Source organism: Vicugna pacos, chromosome 6, assembly GCF_048564905.1.
Source record: "Vicugna pacos chromosome 6, VicPac4, whole genome shotgun sequence".
Lineage (NCBI taxonomy): Eukaryota > Metazoa > Chordata > Mammalia > Artiodactyla > Camelidae > Vicugna > Vicugna pacos.
The window spans coordinates 53257170-53274504 of record NC_132992.1 but is presented as its reverse complement, the minus strand read 5'-3'; the positions used below and the strand labels follow the sequence as shown (position 1 = coordinate 53274504).

Here is a 17335-nt window from a genome sequence, read left to right as displayed (position 1 = left end):
GTTGGGTGGTCCCTCCCCACGGTCTGTAGTTTGGACATCCTATCATTCAGTTTTTCCTCTTTGAGGGATGTGCAACTCAGGGGTGCAGCCTCACTGACTGGACACAGAATCAAGCAAATAGGGTGTTTATTAGTTCACCATTGTCCTAGGTTTCCAATAAGAATTCATCCAAGTAGATAGGGGAGCTGGGATCCACCCATTTGAAACTGTCTTAAGCAAAACTAAGAAATAGCAAGTTTGCCTTTGGTGTCATCGGTCTCTTCTTTTGCACCCTCTAATTTCTCACTCCCCATCCAGGTACCCAGACAATTCTTTTGCCTTTTGCTGCTCAGAGGTCTCTCCAGGAGTAAGACCTACTCAGACCTTGCCTCATCCCACTGCCCCACTCTACCCTCCAGCTGTGAACTATTTCACACCAACATGTGAATGACTCAAAACTGGCTTAATGCTGTGACCATCCTAGAGGTCTGCAAAACTGATTTTAAAAACGCTTTTTTAATTATCTTACTTGTCAAAGGAACAGTCCTTTCAGGCCTGGTTATGTTAAGATCAACCATTTTGATGCTGCCCCACCCTCACTTTTAATTCAGGGCATTTCTGGCCTCATCCAGATGGCCAAATGCTCATCCTCGTGTCTCCCGAATGCTTTCCTATGCAGGTCATCAGTGATGCAAGTATTGTATATTGGAGTTCAGTCTCAGCTCTGCCCCACAGGCCTAGAGTCTAAAGCCTGGATGCTGGGATGACAAGGGTCTGGATATTTTGCCAGACCCATGCGATCTGAAGTTTTATTTTTATGGTGAAGGCTGCACTTAGCTTGAGTCAAATAATCCCACCCAGTGCATCATCTCAAAATTATCAGCTTTGCTTTATTATTAACAGTAGAGTCTATAAATCTAAGATTAATAAGTCTATTGTACTAAGATTTGGTGGGGGGGAGTCAATTCTGGCAGTGAACTATTTTTGAAATAATAGATTAATATCACTTTTAATTGAAGAAAAAGTCTCTGACAGAATAAAATACCATGCGTTTGCCTTTGCCAACTTTTAAACACACACACATAAATACCTCCAAAGCTGGAGGTGAACAGTGCAAAGATCAGCCCGTACTGCAGATTAAAACAGAATGCTTTGTTTTATGTAAACAAAGCAACCGGCTCAATGAGTTATCCTCCATTGTATAGGGACACACCTTTCTCTCCTCTCTTCCTCCACCCGCCCTCGGTTGAAACACGAGAGTTCGAACAAGTTAAAAAGCCCCGGCCACCTCATCAGCCCGAAGGCCCAACTCCGGGCTTCTGATTCTCACCAACCTGTACCCACGGATGAGCAGGAGGGTGCTTTGACAAGGCAAGCCCGGGTCTGGGAGTCAAGAAGCCCGAACGCCTGAGTCCTCAAAAACTAAGTGAAAGGAAAGGGGGCGCCCTGGGATTCCTTGCTGAGGTCTGGGATCCAAGATGGGGATGCCCAGGACTAACAGCGACGCGGGACAGCTGCAGTAAGGGTGCTGACCCTCCACGATCCCTTCTGAAGCTTACAATAGAACGCATTCCATACGAGAAATAATAACAATCACATAGCAAATTAACATCTCTGAAACAAGTTTGCCAGTAGCATCCTCCTTGTATCCAATACTCTAGAGTGGGGAGGCAGGACAAATTCACCCTCCCCTCCCTATTCGGCAGATCCGGAAAGGAGCCTCCGGCTATCTACGTGATCCGCCAAAGGTCCCACCTTCAACCGCCCAGAGGGCTCAGCCCAGGTCCCAGCCCCCAGCCCCCGCCCCATCCAGGCGCGTCGAGCGCGCAGACTCGCCGGCAGGGGTCCCCTCCTTCGCGCCCCGACAGCCGCTCCTACCCTGAAGGAGGGGCCAGGCCTTCCCTCTCTCCGCCACCCCGGCGGGAGGGCTGGAACCCGGGCGGCGCCGCGCCGAGGGGCGGACCCCAAACTTTCCTCCGACTCAAAAGCGGCGAGCGGCGAGCGGCGCGGGGCGGCTCCGCCCCTGTCCTGCAGCCGGGTGCCTCGGGCCGCACGTCCGGCTTTGCCGCTACCGCCGCCATGGCCAAGCCTCTGACCGACCAGGAGAAGCGGCGGCAGATCAGCATTCGCGGTATCGTGGGCGTGGAGAACGTGGCCGAGCTGAAGAAGGGCTTCAACCGGCACCTGCACTTCACGCTGGTCAAGGACCGCAATGTGGCCACCCCCCGCGACTACTTCTTCGCGCTGGCGCACACGGTGCGCGACCACCTGGTGGGGCGCTGGATCCGCACGCAGCAGTACTACTACGAGAAGTGCCCCAAGGTACGCGCCCGGGCGCGGCGGTCGCTGTCGGGGGGCTCCTTCCGGGGCCCGGCGCGCCCAGCAGCCGCGCGTCGGGGCGGTGTCTGCGGCCTGTGGGAGGAGACCACGGAGTGACTTATCCTTACCCGGCTCCTGGCCCCCGGGAAGTCCCAGGGAGAGTGTTAGGGCGCTGGGTGGGCAGCCCAGGGGACAGTTGGCCCTCTGCCAACACCCCATTCCGGTCCCGGGGGCTCGAGCGCCGTCCCTACCCAAACCACTGCGGTGCCCGCCCCTGGGGACCGCCTGGCGCAGACGCCCAGGACGCCCTTGCCTGTCCTCGTACTTCACAAACTTTGGGGGAGCGTCTACTCTCAAGTCACGAGTCTGTATGCTAGGCACCAGTCTAGGCTTCAGGTAGCGGGCCGTGAACAGATGGGATGAAACCCCTGCCTCCGGGAAGCAGAATGTGTAGGGAGGGAAGACAGATGCAAAGGTCGTCCTATGGTAATAAGAACTAGGCGGAGAGGAAGGAGAGAGAGGAAGGTGCTTCACAGCCCATAGGACCTTCAGAAGACGAGACGGGTTGCGTGGGAGTCCAGGGCTTGGCGTGAGCACCGCCTGCGTGTGGTGGAGAGGGGGAGGGAGAGGGGGAGGGAGAAGGGAAGTGGGGGAGAGGCCCCGCCCCACCGGCACGGCTCTGCTCGCCTCCTCCCCACCAGCTCCTCTGAGTGTGGTGTGGAGCTCTTGGACTTCCTTGATTCCTGCGGCATGGAAACCGAGGGTCAGGCTCCCCAGCTGAGGAAAGCTGTTCATAGACCACCCCTGCCCGCTGCGCAGGGGCCGGAGTGGACGCTGCTGGGCCCACGGAGGAGCACCTCCTCACCCCGGAGGGTGCAGCGGGGAAGGTGGGGCGGGGTGGATGGAGGAGAACTTGGCAGCGAGAGGGACTGCGCTGTGCAGTGAGGGTGAGAGCGGCTCTGGCAGCTGCAGTGAGGGCGGTTGTGAGTCTTGGGAGAGGAAACTGGAAACGCTGGTTGGAGGCGTAATTGGAAAGTGTGAAAGGTGGATATATTCTGGATGCAGTGGGAAATACGTATAACATTTATTAGGAATTTTTAAAATATTAAAGTATGAAAAAGAATAGTCCATAATCCCAGTGCTCAAAGAACCCCTGAGCAAAAGAAAGTAAATTTTCAGAGTAAGAAACTGCAGCTGTTGCAAAGCATTCAAAGGGAAGGTAACTTCCTCACCCCAGAGGTCTAGGCCTCTCTACCCAAAGGTAGCAATGGCTAAAATATATCCTAGAAAACACTATATTTACAGTATTTACAAAATATTTACAAAATATTTACAGTATTTTTTATTTGCATAGAGGAGACTGCACCTTACATTAAAATTAATTTTTTGAGCTTTTAAGCTGGAGATTTGTTTTAGACCCTCACTCCCCAACCCCCTACCCCCACATACACACTCACCTTGTGTGTGTCTCCTCCAGTGATTTAACTTATCTGGTACTTTATAGTTTTCTAGTTCTCTTGCTAGTTTCTGCATTGGGCAAGCACTTCCTGCTTGAGTACAGGTGTGAGCCAGGTATTCTGAGTGATACAAGTGAACAAGACCCATGCCACATATGTTAATAAAGTATCTACTCTATGACAGTCGTTCACATAAACGGAAGGTCCCTGCCCTCAGCGTAAGAGTGGAGCCAACTGGTGTGTCCAGGCTTCTCTCCCACCTCCCCTGCTCTCCAGTAACTGCAGACGAATCTCAAATCTGGATCTCTAGTCTGAATTCCTTCTCAGACTCCATCCCTACATTTGTAAGTGCCTGAAATGTAACCCAGGTCTCCCCTTATTTCCTTGAACTCAGCGGGTTAAGAACTCAAATCACCACCCCTCCCAATCCTGCCCTATCTTACGTGTTTCTGAGTTTAATGGCATTGCCATCCTGACAGTCACCTGGGCACAAACTTCAGTCTCACCTCTGATTTCCTCCCGTAATCCCCATTCAGCAAGTTGCCAGATTCTGTTGATTTCTGAAGCTTGCCTTGAAATTACCTGGTTTCCTCCATTCTCACTTCTCTGCCTGATTGAGGCCCTAGCCTCTAGTCTTCAATGGGGTAGTTCTCTAAGTGGTTACCTTGCTTCCCAGAATTGGTTAAACTGGCAGCATGCAGCTGAATATGGCTAACAGACTTATTTTGTTTGGTTGGTGAGACATCTTTAAGCAATTTTATTTTCCGTGCCTTTGGGCGGGACGTGTCCTCTCCAGTTCTTGGCCCAGGACTCCTTGTTTTTCATGGCCGCCCTTACGCATTTATTTTTTCTGCCTGGCTCCTGAATGCATTTGAATTTGCAGCCCCATCTCATTCTGTACATTATAGTCTGATTAAGCTTCCTAAAACAGTACATCGTGGCCTCTGCTCAGATATGTACCACTGATGCCCATTGCCTGCCACAGCCCTTAATCAAGGATTAAAGACCCTTCTCAGTCCGAGTGAGCCTGTCCCTCCCATCTTCTCTCTCATTACCCTCCCGGACTTACCTTATTCTCCCACCAAACCTGTTCACTATCCATGTCCTGTTCCCCCCACTTCTGGGCCTCTGCCCACACTGCACCTTCAGTTGCAATGCCCTTCAGACCACATGTCTCTGTACTCAACCCTTGCCTGTCCTGTGAGTCTCAGTTGTGTTGCCTCCTATTCCATCCACCTTCTCAGAACTACGAGGGCCTCTGCTTAATGCTAGGAACAAATTATAATTATTTAAAAAATATTGGTTGTTGTTATGTCTTCTTTATTTTATCATTACAAGCCTTTTGAAAATGTCCATTTTTTGTAAAATATATATAGAATATTAGTAATGGTGGTGCATATATTATAATTTATAAGGTATATTGGAGCTGCTCAATTATTCTACTACCAGAAATTTTAAATGTTTAAAGACCACTAAGAGGATGGGGGAGAACTTTGATATTTTAAGAACTTTGATATCCCTAAATATAAGGTGGCCCCCCAATTTATTTATGAGAAAATGAGAAGTCACCTTAAATTCTTGTCCTTATAAAATCTGTCATATAACAAAGTGCTCTCTCAATTACTTGAATCTTAAGCCCATGCTCATTTGGAATCGTTGAAAAGGAGGCAGAGTTAACACAGATCTAGTCATTATTCGGGGCTATGACCTAACTACATATGTTGGCTATAGATACTGTATTTATAAGCAAGCTTTTTATCGATCACTAAAAAGTAAAAAGCAATATGAAGTGGTTGTATTATAGAGATCATGAAAATACACACAGGGAAGAATAAACAAACTGCTCTGATGTTATACATAAATGGATATTTGTGGCTTGAAATACTCCTCCCTGTGACATACAAGAGCCTGGCCTTGGGGGTGAGTGGCACCTTGCACCTCTTTGGCCTGTGTCTGTCCCAGGAAAGATGCTTTTTCCCAGCTCACACAAAGGCATCTAACAAGATAATGAGGCCCCTAATGACAGCGCTATAGGTATTCAAACAACTTGGGTAAAAATAATGGTGATGTGCTCTGCAAAGTAGTGTTAGATGACGCGTTGACTGTGCATGTGAAGACTTACAATTCAGTTGTTTCATAAAATGAAAGTGGGAAAAAGTGAAATTTCTAAATTGACACTTTCATATACTATTTTCAGTATGTACGTGTAACTAATAGGTTAAATATCATAATAGGCATTTCGTACATTAAACTATATTCATATTTTTTTATATTTTCAGGTTGACCGAATACTTTTCTTATTGATTCTTCCTGTTGGGAAATGGGGGAGCCTCTAAAATTTGAGGTGACTTTGTATTGATACTGATGCATTTACAAATTTCTGTTTTGTGTTTGAAAACAAAAGAGGAACTGATATGGAAAGTAAGATATTTTAAAAGGGGAGGACAAAGTTACTCACTGATCTCTTTCGGTTTTTTAATTAATAATCTGTGCTTGTATTTTAAAGGGTTTTAGGCAAGTCTGAGCTTTGTACCTTTCGCTTTCAACTCTGATAGTATCTCCCTGGCTTTTGCTATGTCAAAGGCAAACAGTTTCTAAACTAATAACGAAATGACCCATTTCATCAAGAATAAACACCGACGAACCTGAGGTAGTCTTTTGTTATGCTTCATAGACTTTCTAGAATAATTTTAATTCTAAAATAATTAATTATATCGTCACTTGCAGGAACAGTTAAGGAGGAATATACGTGGTAGCCATCGGGTGTATCAACTCCTTCTTGAAGGAGTTGTGTTTCCTGGATGACTTGAGATTATCACAGCCCAGTCCACCTGACCCTCATTCTGTAAATATTTTACATGATATGAGCTGTGTCAGTCTGACTTCGATTTACCCAAAATGTATGTTTTTTCATAAGGCTCATGAACGGGGGGAAAAAAACCCCACAAAACACTGAATCTAATTAGTTGGATGAGTTTGCTTTTTTTTTCCTCCCTGGGGGTAAAAGATATTTTTAAAAGTATTGCCAAACCAGGATATAAAATGGTTTTCCTGAAGCCGGTTATCAGGGGCACTCTCCTTCAGCCCTGGGTGCATCCTACTGGGGTCTCATTTGGACCTGAGTTACAGTGGTCCTGCCTGTGTGTTTCTTCTTGGTGACCTTGTGTTTTCATGTTGACAAGTAAGGTTGGCCTCATACAATTAACATGACCTCTCTTTTCTTTGTTTCAGAGGGTTTATTACCTCTCTTTGGAATTTTACATGGGCCGAACCTTACAGAACACCATGATCAACCTGGGCCTGCAGAATGCCTGTGACGAGGCCATTTACCAGGTACGTTGTCTTCACCTTTCTTTGATTCTCTCCCTTTAAAGTTCAAGTTCAATTCAGGAACCTTGGGTATGTCATGCTCAAAAAAAAAAAAAAACTGAAAAATTGCTTCTATAGGCATGGCTGTCCCGAACTATTCGAAATGTGAACTTGGTACTAGAGAACTAGTGTTGTCTCATGAGAATTTTCTTCCACAGTCCGTTTTTGACAGCATTCCACAGTAAATTACATTTTAGAAATTAGCACCTGAGCAACCTTTGAAAAGTGCTTCGGTCCCTGCTGTCAGAATCACAAGCTTTACTTTGGGCTCCAATCCACTTTTTCAAAATGATCAAAGTTTGACGTTTATTCATTTATCAGGGCAACATCTGAAAATAATAAGCTTTTAAAATTCTGTTGTCAGACTTTCTCTATTGCTTAATGAGACGTAAAGCACACGTCCTCTTTATGAGGAGCCTGAGGCCGTGAGCCTAATGTGCTCATTTGTTTTTTATGAATATGTTTAACTGTTTCTCCTCTGAGCTTCCAGTATCTTCATACCGAGAATAATCCTGAACCTTTCTGATGTGGTTGAAAGGAGGAACGTGTACTTGCAAAGATGCACTCTAAATGAGAGACTGCTCCTTGTCCTTGGCAGGGGATTGTCCCCTTGTGACCAGCTGCTTGTCACTGGGGCTGGTCTCCTTCATGTGGGCCACATAGACTATTTCGTATGAAAGAACCATTGCAGCTCTTCTCCACTTCCATTTTCTCTGCTTCCCCTGATATCAACCGACAAAAATGTACCTCCTTCAAACCAGCATCTACCAGGTTGGGATGAAGTGACCAACTAATGCCTGCTTGCTCAAGGTGCAGACTTACGTGTTTAGAATTTTAAAAATCCTTGGTGCTAGTATTAGCATTTGATGTGTTGTGCACAAGGACCCCAGGACTCTAATCACCAGGGAACAAATTTAAAAGCCCTTTCAACAATGAACAGAAGCAAATCCATTTTTGAACTCTTAGAGGATTCAGTTATCAAGATTTGTGTCAGAAGCAACTTTGGATAGAAGGTTAGGGATCCAAGTAGGTAGCCCCATGCCAACTGGGGCATCAACTTCAACCATAGTTACATCATATGCATACCTTTTCAAATGTGCAAATTATGTTTCTGTTTTAAATAATATTTTATTTCATGGATTACATCACTTTCAGATAAGAGTGCAGGCATTTCACAACAGACCATCATTAGCCAAGCACAGGCTGGATTATCATCTAGTCAGCACAGGACGGGTTGTTCAGTGTATTTGGCCATCAATTTCCTCACTGTCAGATGAGCAGACCAAAGTGGTCTCTAGGGCTGCAGAATTTTGCCATGAGTCCACACTGCTGCTAGTGGCCTCTGGCTGTGCGGGTCCCAACAGTTTGGGGCAGGGAGCTGGCTGGCAACCAATTCCATCCAAGCCCAAGGTCACAGATGCTCTTTGGCTTCCCATAGTCTCTTATGGACCCCAGAGAGATGTAGAGGATTTTAGGCCCATCCACCTGGACCACAGTTTCCTTGACTGCCGTCGGGCCCCAGGTTCTCACGGGCAGTGACTCACTAACTGGTTTTGGGTTAACAGTCTTTGACCTTATTGCGTAAATATGTTGTGGTCATGAAAAGATGAACTTTCATCCTTCCCAGAAAGTCTGACCACATACTTTTTGATAATTTTCAAAATCCTTTAGTCCATTTAGTGTCAGCTTGGTACTGGACTATTTCTGAAGTTTTGCATGGACAGCACAAAAATAATAGTTTTAAGAAATAGTAATAGCTAACATATTTTGAGGAATATCTGCCCACGAATAATTCTAAATGCTTTGTAAAACCTCATTTAATTCACAACAGCTCTAAATGAAGTATTTCCTATGACCTTCCTTTTTAAACAAGAGGTAAAAGGAATAGCAAGATTTAGTACCTGGCCCAAGGCCACATAGCTAAGAAGTCGCGACGTCAGCGATGGACATTTAGAGCCCATCTTCTCCTCCAGGCTGGGCTGTGCCACGGGGCCGTGCGGAACCGTGCGGGACCGTGCGGGCTGTTTGCGTCTGCAGACCCTCATCAGCAGGGGGTGGCTGATGCCAGAAGCAGCAGTGAGGGGAATGCCAGGACTGAGGTCACAGATGAACCCAGAGGCCCAGCCCAGAGCTTTGGGAAATGACTGTTCTCTCTGACTGTGGGCTGCGTTTGTATCTGTCTGTGCCCAATGTTGTCTTCCTTTCATCACCAGCTTGGACTGGATATGGAGGAGCTGGAAGAAATTGAAGAAGATGCTGGGCTTGGCAACGGTGGTCTTGGGAGGCTTGCTGGTAAGTGACGTCGTGAGTGTGTCGTGCTGCCCCGCCACTGACGCCTCCGCACGTGCTGTGCCCGACCACACGGAAAGAGCCTAAAGGCTTTCCGGGAGAAGTGTGAGCTGTGACCTGGTTATAGATGTGCTTGTTTTTGAGTCTGCACCGTGCTGTGACCAGTTCTAGACAAACGGTAGGGAAGGGAACTTGAACAAAAGAGACATTGCTTAAAACGCTTGGAGACCTTGCTTCAAACCCCAGAGTTACCAGATCCTTCCTGTGCACTCAAGGGTTTCCCAAGTGGCCCCTTCACTTCACTGTTACTTGTTCACAGCTGCTCAATTCACATGCCTGTGTGATGTGACCTAAGTTGTTGAGCCATTGTGTTGTTGTCCTGTGCACTTGACAGTTTGCTTTTTGATTGACTTCATAGGCAATGACACATGTGTTGTATTATTGGTATGATTTAGTTAATAAATACCCTTTTTTGGATGGATGCAATTTGAGTTCTTTGCTTCATCCAAGAAATGGTTTTTCAACAAATATAGAGGAAAACATCACAAATATAATACCAATGCCGTTACATTAAAAATGTGCATCCCTGTGACCAAGCAGCTCTACTTCCTGATGTCTGCCGCGTGTGCATAAGGAGGTGTGTGAAAACCTTGTTCCAATACTGTTTGTAAGAGCAAAATTTTAGGAATAACCTAGTGTCCACTGATAGGATAAGTAAAGGAACAGCCACGTTACAGAATAATATGCATCAGCCCAGGAGAATAAAATCGCTCTGCATGGGCTTCCCTGGACAGACCTTGGGGAGGGGCAGAGGGTGGGCAGAGGGTGGGCAGAGGAAACAAGTTGCCCTAAAAGCCACACAGTGTGATACTATTTATGTTTTTAAAACTGTAATATTTCCTGTGAGTATGTGCATATGTAAATCCATAGAAAAAAGTCCGGAATTTGAAAGGCTGAACTGCTGCCTGTGATCTTCCCTAGAGGGGAGTGCAGAATTGGAGGTGGCAACCAAAGAGGATGCTAGCCTGTCTGGAACATTTTCATTGCTTTTACAAGGAGGATGTGAGTGTATTAGTTGTGAAATTTAACTTTAATAACAAAATTATATGACCACACATCTGTGCATCAGATTGTAGTCTTTTAGAAAAGATCCCCAAATCTTTTAATTTTACACACACTTTCTAGTGACTAGAAATCCATTTGCATGTGATGTGTTTCATATTGTTTACTACTCACTACATTAGTTGCCATGTATTTTAACGTTGCAATTAGTCACAGAGGACACTGCCTTTGGGATACTTGTCACCTTGTGAGGTCGCTGACCAGGTAAATTGGTAGGCTTTCCACGGAGTGGAAGGAAGACCAGCAGGGTCAGTGGCACGCATATCCAAGAGTTTCAGCCAGCCTGCCTTCCTTTTATGTAAAGCCTATTTGTTGGCAGGATTAACCCCACTCCGGGCCAGACAGGGAAGGAGCGAATGAAGCTGGGTAATTCTCAATAGATGACCTGATCTGTTACCAGACTGAAAAAACTGGGACTCCATTCTCGTCAGGATCTAAGGATAATTTGATTAGGACCCAGGAAAAGACAAATTACCACAGCTCATCGAGAGCAGAACCTGGGGCAGAGCCAGGCCGCATGTGCACAGGATTGGAAGAACTGTTGTGATGTCACAGTAACTTGAAGGTCTTGGCCACTGGCCTCTGTGGATCCATTCTAGGACTCCACCATGAACCTAAGTCAGTCTCTTTCTGTTTGATCTAGTTTTCAGTGTTTTCAGTTTTAGAACCTACTGTATTTTTTCATTCTCTGTTTCTCTGTTCAAATTCCTGAGAGGGACAGTCTGGCAAGTGTAACCCCTCAGATGGCACCTGGCCACAAGGTAGATCCTACCCAGCCTGCCGATTGGCTGCCCTGGATCAGCTGCTCTGTCATTAAAAGCTCTTGGCTACAAGTAACAGAAAACCTAGCAAAAGCTAGTTCAACCGACAAGTTCATGTATTACCACAGAACAAGAACTCCAGAGGTTGGCCACTCTAAGATTAATTTATTCAGTGGCACAGTTCAGTCAGGATTCTGGGTCTTTGTGGTTCTTTTGACTTTCCCCTCAAGGAAAAAAGATATCAGCAGTAAGAAAAATCTTTCACTGCACCCGGCAGACTTCCTAACACCTCTCGCTGGATTGTGTCATTGTATGTTCGTGCCAAAGCCAAACACCAGTGAAGGAACCAGAATTACTACAATTAGCTTTGAGGTTTAGAGCAGTCAAGCAAGGGTCACTTCCTGGTCCAGCCTCCCTGAAGCAGAAGGCCACCTGATGTGTGAACAACACTAGAATTCCATTAGCCAGAAAGAGTCTGCCACAGACGTCCAGCTTCCCCAAAAAGGACAGTGTGAGGGGCAGACACAGGAACAGACATATCTAACGCAGGCCAGCTTCCTCATCTGTTCTCACATGAAATGCCAGCATGTACGCAGGGGTTATTTCTGGATGGCGAAGTAATAAATGATGTTTGTTTTCTTTTTTATACATTTTTGTATTTCCTAACTTTTCTATAGTATTCATTTTATAATTAGCAAAAAAAGTGTTATTTAAAAAAAAATCAGTACCCACTGTGTAGCAGGCTCTGTGCTTTAAAATACAAATACGGTTTCTCACAGAAAAGTGTTTGTGGCCGCTATGTTTTTTAGAGACAGACTAGAAATTGTGACTCACCTTGCTGACTGCCTTTTGCTGGTGCTGTTTCCTTTAGCCTGCTTCTTGGATTCCATGGCAACTCTGGGACTGGCAGCCTATGGCTATGGCATCCGATATGAATACGGAATCTTCAATCAGAAGATTCGAGATGGATGGCAGGTATGTGAGCCACATTTAAAAATTTTGTTATTAAAGTACTTTGCCTTCATGGTGTTCCAGGTGACTTATAATTTATGGACATTTACCTTAGAGCCCTACTCATTTCTCTGGTATTTGTTTGAAATCAGTGAATACCATCATCTTCCTGCTTTGGGGTGTAAGCTCCCTGAGAGCAGAGAGCCTGCTGGCATCATTCCCCACCAGGTCCATAGCATCTCGTCCAGTGTCAGTCTCCCAGGGGTGCTCTGAAGATACTTATCACCCACTACCTGACTGTGGACCACCTATAATGTGCGATGTCCTGTCTCTGCAGCACGTAAAATGGAAGAACATAGCTTTTAGTTCATGATCTTTCCCAGTAGCCTTTGATGGTAGGAAACATGTCACCATTTTTGTGAGACAACTGAGGTCCTTAAGAGGAGATGCTACCTCAGACCACACCGCTGGCAAATATGATTTTGTGTCCCCAGATTTCCAGTCCACATTCAGTATTCTCTTCTACTCTTGAGAGTCTTGCCTTCCTTAACATGTCTATCTGACAAGATGCAGGAGCTCAGTGTTCTGACTTTTTTTTTAATAAGATAAAAGCAGACCATCTTGTAAACTATTATAACAAATAAGTCTGGCACATATTTAACATTATAGCGCTCCCTAGAAAATTGCACAAATAGTAATTAATCCATACAAATGATTCTCATTTTATTTTTATATAACCAAACCAGATTCTTAAGTATTTATTTTTCTTTGTCTTTGATCTCTCTTTGAGCTACAGTTAGCCCTAGTGTTCACAATTTTCCCGGTTGTGATTTGAATTTTTTTCTCTCTCTTTCTTTGCATCATGCACACACACTACTGACAACATTTCCAAAAAGCCTGAGGTCTCCGAGCCCCTCCCACACTCCCAAGAGTCAGTCCAAGGGCAGCGCGCTCAAGGATTGAGTGGGGGAACCTAGGCTGGAGCTATTCCCAGGAGAGAAAAGGGTCACTCTCCCACTCACATCAGCTACATGGTTGCACTTACAAGGGAGAGAGCTGATGAAAATTGCACTATCTGGGAAGATTTTTAAAGGTTGATGGACTTTCAGTTTTTGAAGTCTCTCTTCAAGGAAGATTTGCAGTAATAAAGTTCATTGTGAACTCTCTCCCTCTTCCCCACAAAAATAATTTTATCGTTAAGTGCCTTGAACTCTAGTGGGGATCGTTGAAACCTTATCAGGAATCGTCCTCTGTGAAAATAACTGGTCGCTGGGAGGAAGATGGGGAAAGACAGTTGCGACAGCCTCGCATTAAACTTTAACAGTCACACACTAAAGTTCTTCACGGAAAGTCGCTGACAGTAGATATCTCAGAGTTGAATCGAGTGGTATCTGCTGGAACCTTCTCTCTTAGAACCCGTGCCGAGCCCTGCTGTAACTAGTCATGCGCAGTTCACATTACCCAGCAGGCTTCTCGTGACCACTGTTGAATTCTCAGCATTACCCAGAACATTGTTCAATTATTGATATCATCAGAAAGCAAAGTTTGTTGACAGCTCCTGCTGTTTGCTCACTGGTTCATGTCCTGTGCATCCCACAGCTGAGGGGAAAAGCAGTTCTTAGAATTCAGCCACTGACAGGTCCTGAGCTGACCCCTGCTCCCATGCTGGCTGGGTACAGATGCTTTGATAATTCCTCTAGGAAGATGCCAGTCCAGCTGCCACCTGCCCTCCACCCTACCCCTCAAAACGGGCATGTTGCCCCTGACTCCACAGACCCACGCTTGCTTTGTCTCAGCTCCTTTTCATCTGGGATGTTCAGCTCCAAACAGCTCACTTGAATGTGAGTGAAAGCTCTTCTCCCATCTGGCCCCGCCCCCCTTCCTATGGCTCAGCAAGTGAGGGCATTCAGCGGTCACTGGCTACATGGAAGCCTAAATGTACAGACCGATTTGTTAATTCGTTGGAAGAAAGCAAGGTAGAAAGGAGATTTATCATCATCCCACAGCTTCTGTGGATTTAGCAGGGGTGGCTGGGGGCCATTCTCTCTCCTTCGATCTGTTCAGACCAGCTTGTGTTTATGAAGTATCTATTTTTCAATTTATCTTAAAAACAGACTTTGTAACATTGAGGGAATTATTGACTGATTCCTTGCCAAATGAGGAAGAGACTCAATAAAGAACAGCAAGCTAGGAAGTCTTTTCTCCTATAGAACTTGTTAACCCAATGAAATTAAAATCAGCCATTATTTGGCAAGGAAAAATCAGAGCAACATTGGATGGCAGTAAGAGTAATTGGCTGACACTATGAGGACAGTATGGAGGTTCCTTAAAAAACTAAATATAGACTTACTGTATAATCCAGCAATCCCACTCCTGGGCATATATCCAGAGGAAACCATAGTTTTAAAAGACACATGCACCCCAATGTTCATAGCAGCACTGTTTACAACAGCCAAGGCATGGAAACAACCTAAATGTCCATCAACAGATGACTGGATAAAGAAGATGTGGTATATTTATACAATGAAATGCTACTCAGCCATTAAAAAGACTGCAGTAATGCCATTTGCAGCAGCATGGATGGACCTAGAGATGATCATATCAAGTGAAGTAAGTTAGACAGAGAAAGACAAATATCATATGATATCATTATATGTGGAATCTAAAAAAAAAAAATACAATGTCTATTTACAAACCAAAAACAGACTCATGGACATAGAAAACAAACTGTGTTACCAAGGAAAAAAGGACAGGGAAGGGATAAATTAGGAGTTTGGCATTAACAGATACACATTACTACGTGACTATATATAAAATAGATGACCAACTGTATAGCACAGGGAACTATATTCAATTTCTTGTAATAACATATAATGGAAAAGAATCTGAAAAGAAAAAATATGTATGTGTATAACTGAATTGCTTTGCTATACACCTGAAACTAACATTATAAATCAACTACACTTCAATAAAAAATAAAAAGTCATTAAAAAAAAAAAGTCATTAAGGGCAGAAGAGAAAAAAAATGAATAATTGGCTGACTAGTCCCTTGTCATTTAACAGTGTGTCCTTAGAGGAGCAAATGCAACCTCTGCCTTGTGCAGGAGGCCAGGACCGGAGCCCAGACTTTCTTCTGTGAGCGTTTCATGCTGCTTGAGGGCAGAACAGTCTAATTCTGCCAAGTTTTTCAGCAGAGAATATGTTGTCAGCTCTTCTGTGTGTGTGATTTTTGAGAGGAAAGCTGTTTCTCCCTCATCATCCTCCTGGTTTATATAATACCCTAAGATGTGTTTTACAATAGTCCTGAGCACTGAAATGAGGCAGATAGGCCTTGCGGTTCTTTCCTGTTGCAGGAAGCAGTGTTCACACTGACCAGTATTTGAAACCCAAGTCCTGCCCTTGCCTAAGGGCAGCATGAAGTGTTTTGTAAGTTAGGGTGTTTGATCCTTTGTGGATATTCTTACGTGCTTTTCATACAGTTTCTAGTTATTAACACAAACTAGTGGACTCAACCAATTTCTTTTTTTTCCAACCAATTTCTTGTCAGCTGATAACATTCTATGCTTGTTAAAATTTTAATTGTATTTTTTATTGTTCTCTTTGTGACTGGGATAGAGGAAGTCTAAATTCTGAATTACAGTTACTGACTTTGTATCACCACGTACCCGCCGGCCACACGTTAAGCGGCCAATTTTTAAATGCGAAATTTCAGACCCCACCCCAGACTGACTGAGAGTCTGCATTTTAACAAGATTACCGATTAACTCACATCTAGCTCTTGCCTTCCCTGGGCCTCACCCTGCATCTCATACATCCTCTTGCCTCCAGCTGCTAACTCTAGACCTTCTATCTAAAGATGTTGTCTCTGTGAGTCCCCTTTTCATTTAACACGATGCAGGTAGTTAATGGGCAGCTTACCGGCATTCCTGATAGAAAGTTATGATCAGTGTTTGAATAAATGGATGTTTGCTTGTCAGGCTGTTGATATTAATGCTTTGTCTAATATCCCAAAAGACAGCAGCTGTGTTTGTTTCTCTCTCTCCACACTGTGCCTGGGGCAGACATTGAACTCTTATATAGGTGATCGTGAAACATCACATTGTGTTGTAATTCATAGTTAATATCCTTTAAAGCTGAGTTTTCTAAGAGGGAAGAATTCAAAAAGGTAAAATAGCCATATTTGGGGTAATCTCATGGACAAGGGAATTTTGTACTAAAAAACTTTACCCTTCCTTTCCTGCCAGAACACAATTACATTTTTAAATATATATGTAATATTTTAAAGGTTTCACTAATAATATTTTTATTTTTAAAATGCATCCCCCTACGTGTTTTTTGTTCTTGTTTTGGCATTTTTGTTTGCTTATAGAAAACAAAATTCATTTGATATCCAAGATACCTTAAATACAAATTATGACCTTATATTTTTTATAAAAAATTATATTAAAATTAAAATTTTATAAAGCTTTTGTTATAAATTGACATAAATACATGGGAAAATGTTGAGATTGTCAATAAAATAAATTCCTTACCTTCAGTGTATGTTATTTTCAAAATGAACTATAACTAATAGTTCACTATCAGATCAAAATTACATTAAGGATTAAACTAAACAAAGACTACAGAATTGTAATACTGTTCTGTTGGTGGGAGTATAAATTGGTGCAGCCACTATGGAAAACAGTCTGAAGTTTTCTTAAAAAAACTAAAAACAGAGCTACTATATGATCCAGCAATTCCACTCCTGGGTATATATCCAGAAAAAATGAAAACACTAATTCGAAAAGATATATGCACTCCAGTGTTCACAGCAGCACTACTTACAATAGTCAAAATATGGAAGCAGCCTGAATATCCATCAACAGATGATTGGATTAAGGGATTAAGAAACTGTGATATATATGGGATTAAGAAGATGTAAGATACACACACACACACACACACACACACACACACACACACACACACACACCATGGAATATCACTCAGTCATGAAAAAGAATTAAATACTGTCACTTGCACATACAGCAATGTGGATAGACTTAGAGAATATTATGCTTAGTAAAATAAGTCACACAGAGAAAGACA

The 17335-nt window shown here is 44.0% G+C and overlaps 1 protein-coding gene across 1 annotated transcript in view; it reads left to right on the top strand.

Annotated features, from left to right (window-relative positions):
- The first annotated feature begins 1872 nt into the window (after positions 1-1872).
- PYGL (glycogen phosphorylase L) overlaps positions 1873-17335 on the top strand; it is a 36396-nt gene continuing 20933 nt past the window's right edge. The window contains exons 1-4 of the mRNA XM_031679033.2: positions 1873-2301; positions 6987-7088; positions 9338-9416; positions 12168-12271. Coding sequence (XP_031534893.2) covers positions 2059-2301; positions 6987-7088; positions 9338-9416; positions 12168-12271 — 528 coding nt within the window. The 5' untranslated portion in view covers positions 1873-2058. The remainder of the gene's footprint in view (positions 2302-6986; positions 7089-9337; positions 9417-12167; positions 12272-17335) is intronic.